The following is a 15976-nucleotide window of genomic DNA, read 5'->3' on the forward strand; positions in this document are numbered from 1 at the left end:
TGTCCCTAAAAACACCAGTTTTAAGGGGTTACCTGCAAGTATCCCTTAAATGTCCTTAGTTTTCAACCACATAAGCAGCCCCTATAGGTTTCTATGGACTCTACTTCATTGCGAAATTTACCAAGCATTCCGGTGCTTGGCCCAACAGCTTATGCTATCTGTAGATGGCGTTAGCCATTGTAGTGTGTGGGCAACAATCTACGGCATTTAATGGGAGAGGGATCCGAAAGATCCATCCCAGGCTATGGCCACCCGCGCATGCATGATCAGCAGACCGCACATGCGCAGTAACACTGCAGTGTCCCAAAGAGGAAGTGAAGGCATCGCATTAGTGATGACTTCTAACACCTCGCCGGGATGGGCTCTTTTCAGAGCCCAAGTTCCTGCAAATGTTTGTTAATACATTCGAATGTACAATAGATTCTTATTGCTGTGATAACAAATTCTAATAGTTATAATTAAAAAATATTCCCATTTATCTCTATGCCATTTTCCCTAGAGCAATTTCTTTTCATATAACTTACCCCCCCTGACTTCGCATCACACAGGTCCCTCTGCATTTATATCTCTGCTATAAAGATGTTGGCAGGCCTATTCCATTCCCTTCCTGATCTGATTACTACTATTCATATCTAGCTATTCAAACATGTATTAATAGTGTAAAGATATCACATTAACCTGTAAAGTAATGGTATGTGTTTAATGCTTTAATTTTCATTATTTGCAGGACTATCCACAGATGAGCACAATCTTTGCACATTCTACGCTGTTGTGAAGGCCTAAAATAGTTCATGTAGTCAACTACAGATTATCCTCCCTTCCCTATCCAGTATACAGCTGTAGCACCAGCTACCCCCTGACCATTCCACCATGAGCTTTATATTCTACACCTACAGAAAATGTGCCCCTAGAGCTACCCAGATCCTTCTCATTTGTGCCACATGGTTCTGCAGTGCTGGTAGAGTGACCTCTCTAACTAATGATTCTCCTAGGTTAGCCTCCTATTTTGGGACCAAGACCAGATATGAAGAAGTCAATCCCTTCCTTCTGACAAATCCGCTCTTGGTTATGAGAAAGCAGGATCTTCTGCCCAATACTTGCACGCCGCTCCAGGTAGTCTCTGTGATCCGGCATGGCACCAGATATCCAACTCAAAAGCAAATTAATAAGTTTAAGAAAATGTATAGCCTAATCCAAAAAAGCAAGAGCAAATCTGAGCTAGTGAAGGCGCTGCAGAATTGGGACATGTGGTATGAAGACTGGATGGATGGGCAGCTGGTGAAGAAAGGCGAGGAGGACATGAAGAATCTCGCCCACAGGCTGGCTTCTCTCCTCCCCTCTCTCTTCACTGTTGACAAGTTCCATAAATGTAAAATGTCTTTTACCACCAGCTCTAAGCATCGCTGTGTAGACAGTACAAAAGCTTTTATCAGAGGTCTGGCACACAGTTACTTCCGACTCCCTCAGCCCACTGAAGACGAGCCGAAAGGTAATTCTTACTGTATTTGGCTCCAAATAGTTTTTCCCCTGGTATTAAACATACATTTACTCTCTATAAAGCTAAGATAATATTGTTTTGCCTGATGATAATGTTCATAGTTTCTTATTGTTTATAAAGCTGTAGACATTCTCTGAAAGCACTGTATAACTTGGTAAAATGGTATTTAACAGGGGTTCCCAAACTCTGTCCTCAAGACACCCTAACAGTCCAGGTTTTAAGGATATCCATGTTGATCACAGCTGACTTAGGGCCTAATTCACTACGGTGCGCAATATTGCGTACACACGCAGTTCAGCTGCGATAGTATGCTAATCCATTGCGCTCGCAGTGCAAACTCAGCACTACATAAGGACGCCCAATTTACATTGCACACATTCGTAATACTTAGCAGAATAGCGAAACCATGGGTACAATTGAGTACCATCGCAGCCTCACACACACTTGCACAAGCTCTGACCTTACTCAGAAATTGCTAACAACCACGCATGCTATGAGACCTCAGACTGCGTATAGCATTGCAGTGGATAATTTATGTACGCCCTTGTAACAGCGTGCAGATGTAATGGCACGCATGCATTTCCACATCACCACCCACAAACTGTGCTTCCTGTCAATCAATCAGCGAGGGGTCTGCGTAGCCTCTGCAATAGCTAGTTTGCGCACTGCAATGCATATGCATACGCCGTATGCAACAATCGGACGATTGCGTGTGTATTAGCAACTGCATTCCTAGCTGAATCAGGCCCTTAATTCGTACCTCTGTCAATTTGATTTAACCACCTATGCTTAACCATGGAGATCTCTAAAACCTGAACTGTTGGAACTGTCAGAATAAAATTCATGTGGGTGATTTATAGCTATATTAATATATATCGTCCCTTTTTTTTGTTTTTTAAATATATTTTTAATGAGTTTTTCATAAAAAAGACAACCTATCAGTCCAGGATAGCTCCTCTTTATTATGAGGACCGCGTTTGGGAACCTCTAGTATACTGCATAATAATAATGACGATATAAATCAACATTCTGTGTTCTGCAAAATTACTTTTATAATATAAATAGATGCTAAATATGTTGACATATTTAGATGCTTTTATTTGCATACACAATAATGCTTGAATAAAGGTGGCCATACACTGGATGATCCTGCCAACACAAGAATTGAGGGCTACTATTTACTTGGGCAATGTGGGTGTTAAAATCAGGTGACATTCCACCAATTGCCATCATGTGTATCACTCCTATCTTATTGTGACATATCTGTGCTCTTGGAAGATTGTACAAACAGGCGTATAGTGGTTATCTTCTGTTTGTGTTTTCTGCTATGCCTGATAATGTTGGTAATGGGATTGTTGGCAACATTATTTGGCATTGTGATCAAATGATGCATCATGCTGCAATGTCAGGCCTATTGCTCAGCATAAAAAAAGCAGTGCACAAGGGTTACATCAGGCATGTCCTACTCAAAATACCAAGCTGGCCGAATATTCAAGGTCTAAAGAGTGTGTGGGCCTCAAGAAACAAAAATGTGTTGGATGCAATTTTGAAAGGTTTATTATTAATAAAAACCAATGCAGTGCCCCCTGTAGAAGGTCCCTTTATGCAATGTCCCCTGAAGTTGAGCTGCTTATGCAATGCTCCCTGTATTAGAGCCCCTTATGCAGTGCCCCTTATGCTGTGCCCCCTCGCAGTGTAGAACAGATCCCACTCCCCTGTGCAGTACTTACCTCTCTTCACACTGGGCACTGCTCCCGGGTAGAGACTGTTGCTGATTGCATCTAACTAGATCCAGATTATAAATGTGTGTCCACCTCTAGCGCTCTTCCGAACACAAGTCTACATAGGTCAGTGCAAAAAAAAAAAAAAAAAATATATATATATATATATATATATATATATATATATATATATATATAATTTCACACTCCAACCACTGGCGGCGCTCCGGATAACACACGCTACGGACACTTAGCTGGTTTCAGCACCTTTAATCAGCGCTTTTATCAAGCATATACAGTAATACAAATGTGAATAACAGACTTAAATAGCTCACCACCCAGCAGGCCAAACCTCCGGTGTTACACACGTGCGCTGCCAGACAGCAGTCACACAGGAAATGACGTCATGGTCAGCCCCTGGTGTAGCCATGGTGTTATGAATACACACTAATACAACCTGCGACTGCTAATCAAATGGTCACAGGGTAAAAAGCAAACTCTGTGTCAAAACCGCGAAGCGGCCTAAAACAGGATTTGCACCATTAAGTGAAAATGAATGAAAACACCAATACTCTAAAAATTACTCTCGGCAAACAGCCGTAATTATGTTAAAAGCACCATAAGCACTACCTACACCTATACATACACTACTGACAACATCAACACGACGTACCTTAACATATATGACATTAGACACATGGAACAATATCAATTACAATGTACAAAAGCATATTAATGTACACAGTAATCAGACAACCAGTAGCAGATATGTACCCACCTTGCATCAACCCACACAAAACACTTATTATGACTGTAATCGGGCCAAAAATATCATAAACAACACTGAGGTGTAAAATAGTGTCCTGACATATCAAACAGCCCCCTTAGGAGCAATAATCTATTGGCCACTACGGCAATAACCACTAAATGTTAGATAACTGACTAATTAGCTGTTTATACAAAGCATTGAAGACCTAAAGTCTCATTCAAACCACGAGGTGCCAATGTCTCTAACCTCATGATCCAATTGGCTTCACACTGTAGCAGTTTCTTGCCACGGTCACCACCTCTCTGTAGGGGAGGCACATGGTCAATAATGCGATAGCGTAACGTCGCAATGCTGTGTTTGGCCTCAGAAAAATGTCTCGCTACAGGCTGTTCACTGGTTGAGCCAAACGGACTCTGAGTGTACACTCTGTCTTCCCTATGTACATTTTGGAGCATGGGCAGATGATCGCATAAACAATGTACGAACTAGTACATGTAAGGTGATAGCGTATATTATATTTCACACCTGTGAATGGATGGAAAAACGAGGGCCCTGTCTGTAAATAACTACAAGTGGTGCAGTTGGAACATTTATAGCAACCCAATTTAGGATTTCCCAAAAAGCTACTTTTCTTGGATTTACCCAATTGGGTGATGTCATTACGCACTAAAAGGTCTTTGAGGTTTCTACCTCTGCGATAACAAGACATAAGAGATGAATTCCTGAGGGGTTGTAGATGCTTATCTGTACTAATGATTGGCCACAAACGTTTAGCTTGTCGATTAATGGAGGAACTCATGTGGTTAAAATTGTTAACCCATATATGCCTGTTGGACTGAGCATTCTTGACGGTACTTGGAACGCCAAGAAGTTTATCTGCAGGAACTGCCAACGCTTTAAGCACACACACCATATTATTCCACTTGGTAATGAAGAAATGCATAAGAATCCAATTGGAACGTCCTATAGACAGATGGATGATGGCATCTATATAAAAAAAATATCTCCTCAGTTTGTATAACCAAAGTCCTGGAAACAAGATGGCCGTGCGTTCCACAGCTCCCGGAAGGAAGTTCTTCCGGATATCATGGAACGCACATCCATTGTGCCTGCGGGACCACATGATTGTCAATGTGCAGCTGCATGAGTAGCGGCGACTGGATGCAGGTGGAACGCATTAAGTCTTTTTGGAACTTCCTTCCGGGAGCTGTGGAACGGCCATCTTGTTTCCAGGACTTTGGTGACTGGGCGCATGCGCGATCACTAATATGTGCCTAATAGCGGCAATTGAATACAGCTGTTTCATGTATTAGGGAAGGTATATATTCCATGAATGTTTAGCCGTTATACACGCTTCTGATGAAGGACTGATTGTCTGAAACGCGTTAAGCGTGGGCTAAGTGGTGCAGCGCTGTCTGGAGTACCCTTTCCTATTGGCATATCCTAGTATCCGGAGCTGGGTGACTGCCTTCCTCTATTACCATCCAGGAGGCTAAGGACGGAGTCTGAGAGTGCTGTCAGTTTACCACCATTGATGATTTTAAACAAATGCTTGTTTAAACCTACACTTTGTAAATGCAATTTGCCATTAAAATTTATGTGTCCAAGTTTGATCTGCACTATTTTTTTGTTTCTATTCTCACTCTCTCCTACTTATGTTGTTTTCATTAACACACAAACGGAGGAGATTTTTTTTTATATATAGATGCCTTCATCCGTCTGTCTATAGGATGTTCCAATTGGATTCTTATGCATTTCTTCATTACCAAGTGGAATTATTTATGGTGATTATTTTATTTATATACCGTATATATACTCGAGTATAAGCCGAGTTTTTCAGCACATTTTTTGTGCTGAAAAAGCCCCCCCCCCCCCCTCGGGTTATACTCGAGTGATGTTCCAGGACCACAATGAAAAGTACCTGCTTGAGGTGGCCGGCGGTAGCAGTGTGAGATATCCCCGGGGTACGCTGCCCTGTCTGATTCCACTGCGCTGGTGACCTGCTCTGCTCTGTATGCTTCCGGGTGAGCGGCACCCGCAAACCCCCGCCCTCCCCTGTGGAGCCATTTGCTCTGTCTGCTTCCGGGTGAGCTAGGTGAGCGGCGCCCGCAAACCTTCCCCGGGGACCGTGCGCCAGAGCAGTTAGCGGCGAGGGCTGCTGATGAGAAGCCAAGATGCCCTCACTAGTTGCAATGCGCACATCCTGACAGTGGGGGTCAGTGTTATCCAGAGCAGCATAACTGCTGAGTGCTGCTGCTTCTAATGAATGTGCTTCCACTGTAGTGGAAGCCTGGGGTCTCAGCTGAATGTATAAAAGTAAAGTAAAAAAAAAAAGATGAACATAATAAAGTGCATAAAATACTAGATGTAAATAACCCTCAGCTGCAGCAGCTCCATTACATACAGTGTTTACAGAGTAAAGGTCCATACACACTGGGCGATTATGCCCAGCGTGTATGGACAGCGATGATCGTTGTCATCGCTGGGGGGGAGACTCACCGGAAGACCACGGAAAACAACTGTGGTGGATGACAGAAGAATTATTTCCCTGGTGAAGAAAAACCCCTTCACAACAGTTGGCCAAATCAAGAACACTCTCCAGGAGGTAGGTGTATATGTGTCAAAGTCAACAATCAAGAGAAGACTTCACTAGAGTGAATATAGAGGGTTCACCACAAGATGTAAACCATTGGCGAGCCTCAAACACAAGAAGACCAGATTAGAGTTTGCCAAACAACATCTAAAAAAGCCATTACAGTTCTGGAACAACATCCTATGGACAGATAAGACAAAGATCAACTTGTACCAGAGTGATAGGAAGAGAAGAGTATGGAAAAGGAAAGGAACTGCTCATGATCCAAAAGCATGGTGGTGGTAGTGTCATGGCGTGGGCATGTATGGCTGCCAATGGAACTGGTTCCCTTGTATTTATTGATGATGTGACTGCTGACAAAAGCAGCAGAATGAATTCTGAAGTGTTTCGGGCAATATTATATGCTCATATTCAGTCAAATGCTTCAGAACTCATTGGACGGCGTAACACAGTGCAGATGGACAATGACCCGAAGCATACTGCAAAAGCTACCAAAGAGTTTTTTAAGGCTAAAAAGTGGAATATTATGCAATGGCCAAGTCAATCCCCTGACCTGAATCCGATTGAGCATTCATTTCACTTGATGAAGACAAAACTGAAGGGAAAATGCCCCAAGAACAAGCAGGAAATGAAGACATTTGCAGTAGAGGCCTGGCAGAGCATCACCAGGGATGAAACCCAGCATCTGGTGATGTCTATGCGTTCCACACTTCAGGCTGTAATTGCCTGCAAAGGATTTGCAACAAAGTATTAAAAAGTGAAAGTTAGATTTAGGATTGTTTAGTTTGTCCCATTTACTTTTGGCCCCTTAAAAAGTGGGAGGCACATGTAGAAACCGTTGTAATTCCTACACCGTTCACCTGATTTGGATGTAATTACCCTCAACTGAAATCTGAAAGTCTGCAGTTAAAGCACATCTTGTTTGTTTCATTTCAAAGCCATTGTGGTGGTGAATAGAGGCCAAAATATGAAAATTCTGTCAATGTCCCAATATTTATGCACCTGTCTGTGTGTGTGTGTGTATGTATGTATGTGTGTGTGTGTATATATATATATATATATATATATATATATATATATTATTTTTTTTTTTTTTTTTTTTTTTTTTTCCTGCACTGACCTATGTGGATTTGTGTTCGGAAGAGCGCTAAAGGTGGACACACATTATTTCTAATCTGTATGCTTTCTGAGTTTTGGGTGTCTACTCTTTTGTGTTTTCACCACCTGCTGCACTTCTGAATTTATTGCGCATCTATTATCAACATTGTTTTCTTGCCGATCTAACTAGATCCAGCAGACGCAGGCTCCTCTCATTGCAGATGACATCACCCGCGAACTGCATCACTAGGAACGCTGGCCTCTAAAGCGGTCAGAGGCTTCTTTAGTCTTTGATCGCTTCAGAGACCAGCGTTCAGTTTCAGTTCAGCGTTCAATACAGTAAACGCTGCCTGATCGGAGCTGAGCTCCAATCACAGTAGGGGTGACTGGGCCGCATTATATATGTATTTGGGCCCACACTGTCGGGCCGTGTAAAATGTTTATTTGGGCTGCATGTTTGAAATGCCTGGGTTACATCATCAAAGCTAAAGTGTATTGCCAGGTGAACAGGAAAATGGTTCAGGAAAATATAATATATTTTTATATATTTATTATGAAAAAAACATGGGGGAATATATGTTAATATAGCTACAAATCACCCACATGAATTTTATTCTGACCAAGGCACAACTGCTTGCATGCTTACCCCGTGTTTGTGTGGTTTTCCTCCAGGTGTTCTCGCTTTCTCCCACAGCCTAAAAATTGTGGCAGATTAATTAGCTGCGCTTAAGCAGTAAGCTCCACTTGGGTAGGAACCCTCTCTATAATATGTTGATTCTATATAAATAGTTTATTCATGACTATACAATAATCTAATGCTCCATGTGGCTGGTTTTGCACAGTGACACGACTGTGCTATATATGTAAAGGCTAATAATAATTTTGAGTATCGGCTGTAGTACCACTTCCTATGGCCAGATTTAGGCAGTCATGCCTATCGGTGTGTCTGGACAGACTGTCAGGCTCGATGTGTCACAGTAATTTAGGGGGTAACAGGAAAACTCTTAAAACATATATGCAAGGGGAAATAATGCCGTGCGATATGAAATCCTGTTTTTGTTTCACCAGATGTGACATGCAGAGAGCCTGTGGTCAATGACACTCTAATGCGTTTCTTTGATCACTGTGAGAAGTTCGTGGTCCAGGTGGATGATAATGACACAGCAATGCATGAATTGGACAAGTTTAAGAAAGGCCCAGAAATGAGGAGAGTTCTGCACAACATTTCCACGCTCTTAAGTATTCCAGAACATGAGCTAAATGCAGGTAACATATCAACTTCTCTGTTTAACACTGAGTTGTGTTATGATGGCCTTAAAATAGATACTCATACTATGGATTTCTACATCCTATAACAACTACAAGTATACAATTATTCAAGAATGTTTGTTATTTAGTTTACAAAAGTTTCTTGCTGTGATTGCAGTAGTCTACGTGGTGAGGTTAGAAGACCTCTTCTAACCAGATCATCTTTGCATCGCGGTCATGTACTGTTACCTGTGTCTTGCTTCCCAATTATTAGGCAATGTTGCTTCTTGGATCCCCCTATTTCTGTTCTCAGTCATTCCCTCTTTCTGGGTGACTTTAGTATCACTTTTGACAATCCCACTGATTCTGCCACCACCAAAGTTCTCGCCCTTTCTTCATCATTTTACCTCTCGCAGTGGACTTCATCTCCTCCCCACTGTATTAGCCACTCCCTTGAGCTCGTCTTCTCCCACCTCTGTACCCTTTCTGATTCCTCCACATCCCCATTCCTTATCTCTGGGCACCACCTGCTCTCTTCAGCATCTCCACACCTCCTACACCTAAAGCCAGGCTCACAAATCTTGATGCTCTTGAGTGTGCGATCATCCCTTCTGGTGTCTCTAATTACTGCCATGGCTTACCCCAATAATGCTGCCTTCCTTTACAACCACATCCTTTCCTCTGCTGCAATGGACACTACTCTTTAGTTTTCAGTGATCCAAACCCTAACCGTGGTACTCTAAACAGACCTGTTACCTGCTAAAATGGTGATGTCAGTGGGGCCGCCCTTAAACTGCAGGCGTTCGCTTGGAAACTCCTCCGTTTGTGAAACCACCCCCACGCCACGCCTACAAAACTGGGCAAGCTGTCGATCAACATCGACAGCCGCCCCTTTTGTAGTGAGCCCGGAGCGAGAGAATTTCTCTTTCCCTCCGGGTCTTGCGCATGCTGCACGTGCGCAAAGCAAAACATCGACCCACTTGCGAGCGCTCAGGCGCTTGTGAGCGGGTCTGAATGAGTCCCTTGGTTATATTCAAACTCAACAGAAAGTCATTAATGGTAGAGAACAATATGGTTTAAATGCTATCATAAAATTTCCAAATACTGATCCTACTGGCACTTGTTATATGATTAGTTGACACCGGGCCTGATTCAGCAAGGAACGCAGTTGCTGATACACATGTAAACTGCCGATTGTTGCCTATTGCGCATGCGTTGCAGTGCGCTTGCGCAAACCCTTTACTGCGCTCGGCTTGGGATCACAGTGAGCACGCAGCGTCATTATACACTGATTGACAGGAAGTGAACGATCGGGGGTATGATGGGGGGTTGGTCAGTGAAACGCAGGTGTGCCAGTGCGTTTCAACGCCTTGCAGGGGCGTGCATAAATTATCCACTGCGATGCCAGTCACCGCCTGAGGCGTCATAGCGTGCGCATAATTAAGCAATTTCTGAGTAAGGTCTGGGCTTCATTAACTGTCTGATGTTACCAATTGTTTCTCTATGTTGACTAAGTTTACAGATGTGAATATGGGGAAGTGGGCGTCTTTGTTAGGCTGCGGTCGCAATGCGAATGGAAACATTTACATGTCACCGTTGATATTAGCAACTGCGTTGCGTGCGTTTAAGCAGAATAGCGATCTAGTGAATAAGGCCCACAGTGCTGTCTGGGCACTTTATAAACTCTATAGTATATTCCTTTATAACACATTTTAACCCTTCACTGTGTGTCTAATATATATGTACTTCACTTTTTTATTTTCATTCTTTATATGCAGCAGCAGCTGCTCCTAACTATCTCTTTACACTGCACTTTTCTTACTATAGTGGTGCCCTGGGGCGGCTTAGCCTGGCAGGTTTTGGGGGGTCCTGCGCTTCGGATTTGAACCTTAGTATGTTAGGGACCTACCCGAAAGAGGTTACCTGGATATGGTGGGTAGGCCCATAAGCTTGGCCATGATTATGCTAAAAACCTCTATTGATTGCAAAATTTTATTGCATTTATATATATTATTGATGCACCTGAGATTTTGTCTGTTTCTGAACTCTATAGTATGTCTCATTTCTTTATGTATATAACCATATTAATTTTTATATTGCAGATTTAATTCAAGTGGCATTTTTTACCTGTGCATTTGAACTTGCCATTCACAATGTTGTTAATTCTCCATGGTGCAGCTTGTTTGATGAAGAAGATGCAAAAGTGAGTAAAAGTGCAAAAACGTTATTAGAGCGTCTTCAGCCATCATCTAATCTCCTTCCCAGTGTATATGTGTCATTGTGTATAATATTAGTCTGTTATACACTCGTGGCCACTTTTATTGGGTACGCATGCTCGGTAACGCAAATATCTAATCAGCCAATCATCTGGGAGCAACTCAGTGCGTTCAGATATGTCAACGTTTTTATTAGGGCAAAACACCAGAATGGGGAAGTAATGTGATGTAAGTGGCTATGACTGTGGAATGATTGCTGATGCCCGATGGGGTGGTATGAAAAAAAGAAGGTTATAAGGATGGCGATTTAGCACAGCTCGTAATAACTGCTATCATTAATAAGGAAACGATGCCATAGTAATTATAGAGGTCAGAGGAGAATGGCCAGTCTGGTTTAAAGTGACAAACTCCCTTAACAAATTGTTACAACAGTGGAATGCAGAAGAGCCTCTCTGAATATACAGCATGTCAAAAAGTGGATGGGCTATAGCAGCAGAAGAACACGCTGGGTTCCACTCCTGTGAGCTACTAACCGGAAACTGAGACAATAATGGGCAAACCCAGAGGCTCACATAAACTGGACAGTTGTATATCAGAAAAACCTGTAAACAACATCGGTCAAACACCCATACTGCCCTATGCCAATGATTCATACTGATGGTGGTTGTATAATGGTGTGGTAAATGTTTCCTTGACAAATATTAAATGCCACAGTCTGCTTGTATATTGTTGCTGACGTATTATGAATAATTACAAAATGTGAAAGCCTAAGGTACGTTGACAGCAGTATACTGCTCATTGGGTCACTCTGGGCATTAAGGTGGGTCTGACACCACTAGTTCAGTCTGCTGTCACTACTGTTACAGGAAAACAGCAAGTACAGATATCCTGTTGGGAGACCATATACAGTGGTGCTAGAGAGTATGTGAACCCTTTACAATTTCTTCATAATATAACCTTCATCTAAGTCATAAAACTAGCTTAAAAGAATTCAATAAAACAGCACATACGAAAAAATGTATTTATTGATCAAAACTAACATTAGATTTCATCATTGGAGAAAGTATGTGTATCTCTAGGATTCAGATACCAAATAATAAAGATATTGGATGCGCACACCGTGAAAATACAGCCTATGAAATGAATGAAAGACTCTTCACAAAATCTTCAACTTAACAACCTATTCATACATGAAATATCCCCTCAGTATGGCACATCACCACATACAGAAGCGTAAAACAAATCAATCCTTACATTCAATAGTTGTTTGGAACTTAGATGCAGTTTCTTCAGTTCCTTTAATGTAGAATTTTCTTTTCCATATAAAATTCCAAAGCTTCAGGCAATGAATAAAATCCACTATCCAGAAACGTAATCTTCAATCACTCAAAATAAATATCCAAAGTACCGTACATAGTGCAATATTGTAAAAAAATAAACATACATTTATTTTAATATTGCACTCACATTTTAAAAAAAACTTTACAGGCATATCACCACAAAGTGGTATCAATAGGGTGCAAATCGCTCCTTTCATACAAATAATGTTACCCTCCAAGGTTAGAATGGGTAGAGGTCCTCCAGGAGAATAGTTACCGAGAGTCTGGACCTCTACTCATTCTAATCTGGGAGGGTAACAATATTTGGATGAAAGGAGCGATGAATGACCAACTATCCCATATAGAATATTAACGATATCGTCGTCCAGATTGGCCATCATGCATATATCGTTGAACGTTATCGTTCATGTCGTAACGATATATCGTTCCGTGTGTATGCACCTTTACACCTAATCCCATCCCATTGATTGGCATTCTAACTCTTAATTATCTCCTTAACTGAACTAATCATCTTATGAGTTTTTCTGATAAAGAAAATGTAAAGTTGGCTCATTGTGATAAGTAAGTGAATACTGTATATAATCCCTTTCGTGTGTTATTTGGTTTATTGTGTACTTTTTTTTTTTTTATTTATTTATTTTTAATGAAAATCTAAACACATTTAAGGTCGTATTTTATGCAGAAACTCCGAAAATTCTAAGGGTTCCCAAACTTTATAGCTCCACTGTAATGCATTTATTCAGGGTCATTGAGTTTCGTGATATATACTAGTAAATCCATGTATCTGCATATCCCATGAAATTCATTACTCCAGTACTTGTGTATATATATTTTTTTATTTATTTTTGCACCTCTGTAAAATATGGTTCTCCAGCTGTGCTGTCTAATCAATATGTATTAGTTAAGTTTTGTTTTTTTTTGCAAAAATATATGTAGTGCAATTATTACCAATCTTTGTTTGGTTTGAACTTATAATGATCTTGTACATTAATATATTTTAGAACTTGAAATCGGTGCACAATGATTCATCTGCTTGTTTTACTGTTGCACAGGTTTTGGAATATGTCAATGACCTAAAGCAGTATTGGAAGCGTGGCTACGGGTTTGACATCAACCACCGGTCCAGCTGTAGCCTGTTCCAGCATATTTTCCAGCATTTAGACACAGCAGTCTCTGAAAGCAAAAGGTATCTTGGTGTTTTCATGAGCCGATACATTTTAGTTTTCTTAGTTAACAATATTCTTCATTTTGAATCTTTTCTGTTTACTTTTAATACATAATGCAGATTTATATTTATCGCAGATGTTTTTGTTTTTATCTTGTAACATAAGGTGCATACAGATGGAACGATGTGCCGTATAAACATTGGTAAAGGATTTCCCTTGAGCTCTTGTGCTTGAAAAACGATATTGGGTGTACACACTGACAGATATCTTTCAGTGAAGTCATCCTGCCACATCTCTGAACAGGCAATTCTTGATGATATCGTCCAAATTGGCCTGCATGTACGGACGATCAAAGTTATCGTTATCGTTCAGCGGGAGCACGCATCGTTGGTCGTTCACTGCATACCCACTGAACGATCTATCGATAAACGACATAGTTATCGTTCATATCATTCAAAGATATCGTCTCGTGTGTATACCCTATTATACACTTCTTTCTGTTTACTGTGTGGAACACTGGAGCAGAACATCAACAGAAAGCTATACATTAACAAGTGTAATGGGACTACATGTGCCTTAATAATAATAATAATAATAATAATATTGTCATTATGGCACACAAGACTTATGCTGCACTTTACAGAGTACATCAGCAGAAACTGTATAAAAACATTGCAGAACATGGGATACAAGCTATATAAATATTATTTCATATACAGTCACCAACAGAAGTAGTGCTTGCTGTTTGGAGCCATTGTGGGCGGGGTATATTCGAGGGAGGATAAAGGGCCCTGCTTGTAGGAGCTTACAATCTAAAGGGAAGGGGCAGAAAGATGACACCGCGGGGAGAGACCTACCCCTATAGACCATAATACTGTGTGCATTGCATTGAACGAACATTTCTTCCTGCACTAGCTCTTCATGATTTTTTTTATGTTCTGAAAATTAAGTATATACAATATAATGCGTACCCCTGTATTTGGATATAAAATTTCAGTTGTTTAAGCTTTTTATGTGGCCATCACGTTTTTTTGGCAACGCCACAGATTGTATTGGGTAATACAATTTATGAATAGTCTTTGGCCACAAACACCTAGTTATATCCCTGGAATAATTCAGACAGGGCGATTGTTACAGGTACAGATTGTTGATGGGACCATGCTGGCTATCACATCCTACAGATAGTTGCAATCATCATAAACCAGCTCTTGTTTATTAAATACTTAGCTGTTTAAAAGAAAATAAAAAAAATAGAATGGCATTGGTTCTCACTCTTAAATAATAAAATAAATATGCTGGTGTTTGCCCTATCAGCTCATCCTGCTATATGTCATAATGGTGATAGGAGCCAGACATTAGACCCTGTTCTCTAGCAGAGATTTTGCTGACAGTAGCCCATATAGGCAGGATCGGGCAAACGACAATGTGCCAAATAATACACATCTCCAACTGTAAATCAGGACCTTATAATGTAATTACTATGGGCAACACCCCCTTTTTTCTTTTGCACCAGTTTTCTAAATGTCTCACATTGTGTTGTATCTTTATAATGTAGAGCTCCTTCTTTACTATTCATTGACTCCCACAATGCAGTTATTGCTTGTGAGCAACCAGTTATACCGGTGGGAGGGAATAATTATCATCTGCTGATTGAATTAGTGAGTGAAATGTCATATGTCTGTTCTCTGCTGTTATATTCCCTGTGGGGTTGTGTAATCCCATATGATTTTGCCAAGCGCTAGTGCATAGTAATAACCAAATAATCTGATTCCATATGTAAACAGTTTACAAAAATATGTTTTTTATTTTAGACGCTCATCAATTCTCAGTATAGAAAAAATACTATATTTTACATTATTTACAAGTTATGGTTGTGGTAAACGGCAGGTCAGAATCAAAACTTTTTTTTTTTTAAGTCCTATATTGGGCAGCCTGTGACTTCCACAAAATCTTATTCTGCCTGCAGTTAAAAATGCTTTTTTAGAACGTTTTTGAAACCCCAGTGGTATATTTACTAAAGGGCACCAGAGCGGTATACTTGGTTGCCCTGGAGCCCCCACAAGCCTTAATCCGGCCCTGAAAGTGCGGGTGTTTAGAAGTGGAGAATTTGCCCATAGCAACCAATCTTGACTGTAGCTATTCTCTTCTAGAAGCTGCAAGATAAATGTTAAGTAAATCTGATTGGTTGCTATGGGTAATATCTCACACATTAGTAAATATACCCATCTCCCATGCTGATTACAGGGAGATGGGCTTGTGTGTGTCATGAGTAGAGATGCTTTAATTATTTAGACCGGTTTGGAGTTTGATCAGATATTGCCAGCTAC

The 15976-nt window shown here is 40.8% G+C and overlaps 1 protein-coding gene across 3 annotated transcripts in view; it reads left to right on the forward strand.

The window, feature by feature from the left end:
• Positions 1-15976, forward strand: part of MINPP1 (multiple inositol-polyphosphate phosphatase 1) — a 113027-nt gene that overhangs the window by 2094 nt on the left and 94957 nt on the right. For all 3 annotated transcript variants that reach the window (XM_088464664.1, XM_088464666.1, XM_088464665.1), the window contains exons 2-5: positions 728-1489; positions 8748-8945; positions 11030-11130; positions 13536-13669. In XM_088464664.1, the coding sequence (XP_088320790.1) occupies positions 871-1489; positions 8748-8945; positions 11030-11130; positions 13536-13669 (1052 nt within the window). In that variant the 5' untranslated portion in view covers positions 728-870. The remainder of the gene's footprint in view (positions 1-727; positions 1490-8747; positions 8946-11029; positions 11131-13535; positions 13670-15976) is intronic.

Source organism: Taudactylus pleione, unplaced genomic scaffold (assembly GCF_031769625.1).
Source record: "Taudactylus pleione unplaced genomic scaffold, aTauple2 ptg001745l, whole genome shotgun sequence".
Lineage (NCBI taxonomy): Eukaryota > Metazoa > Chordata > Amphibia > Anura > Myobatrachidae > Taudactylus > Taudactylus pleione.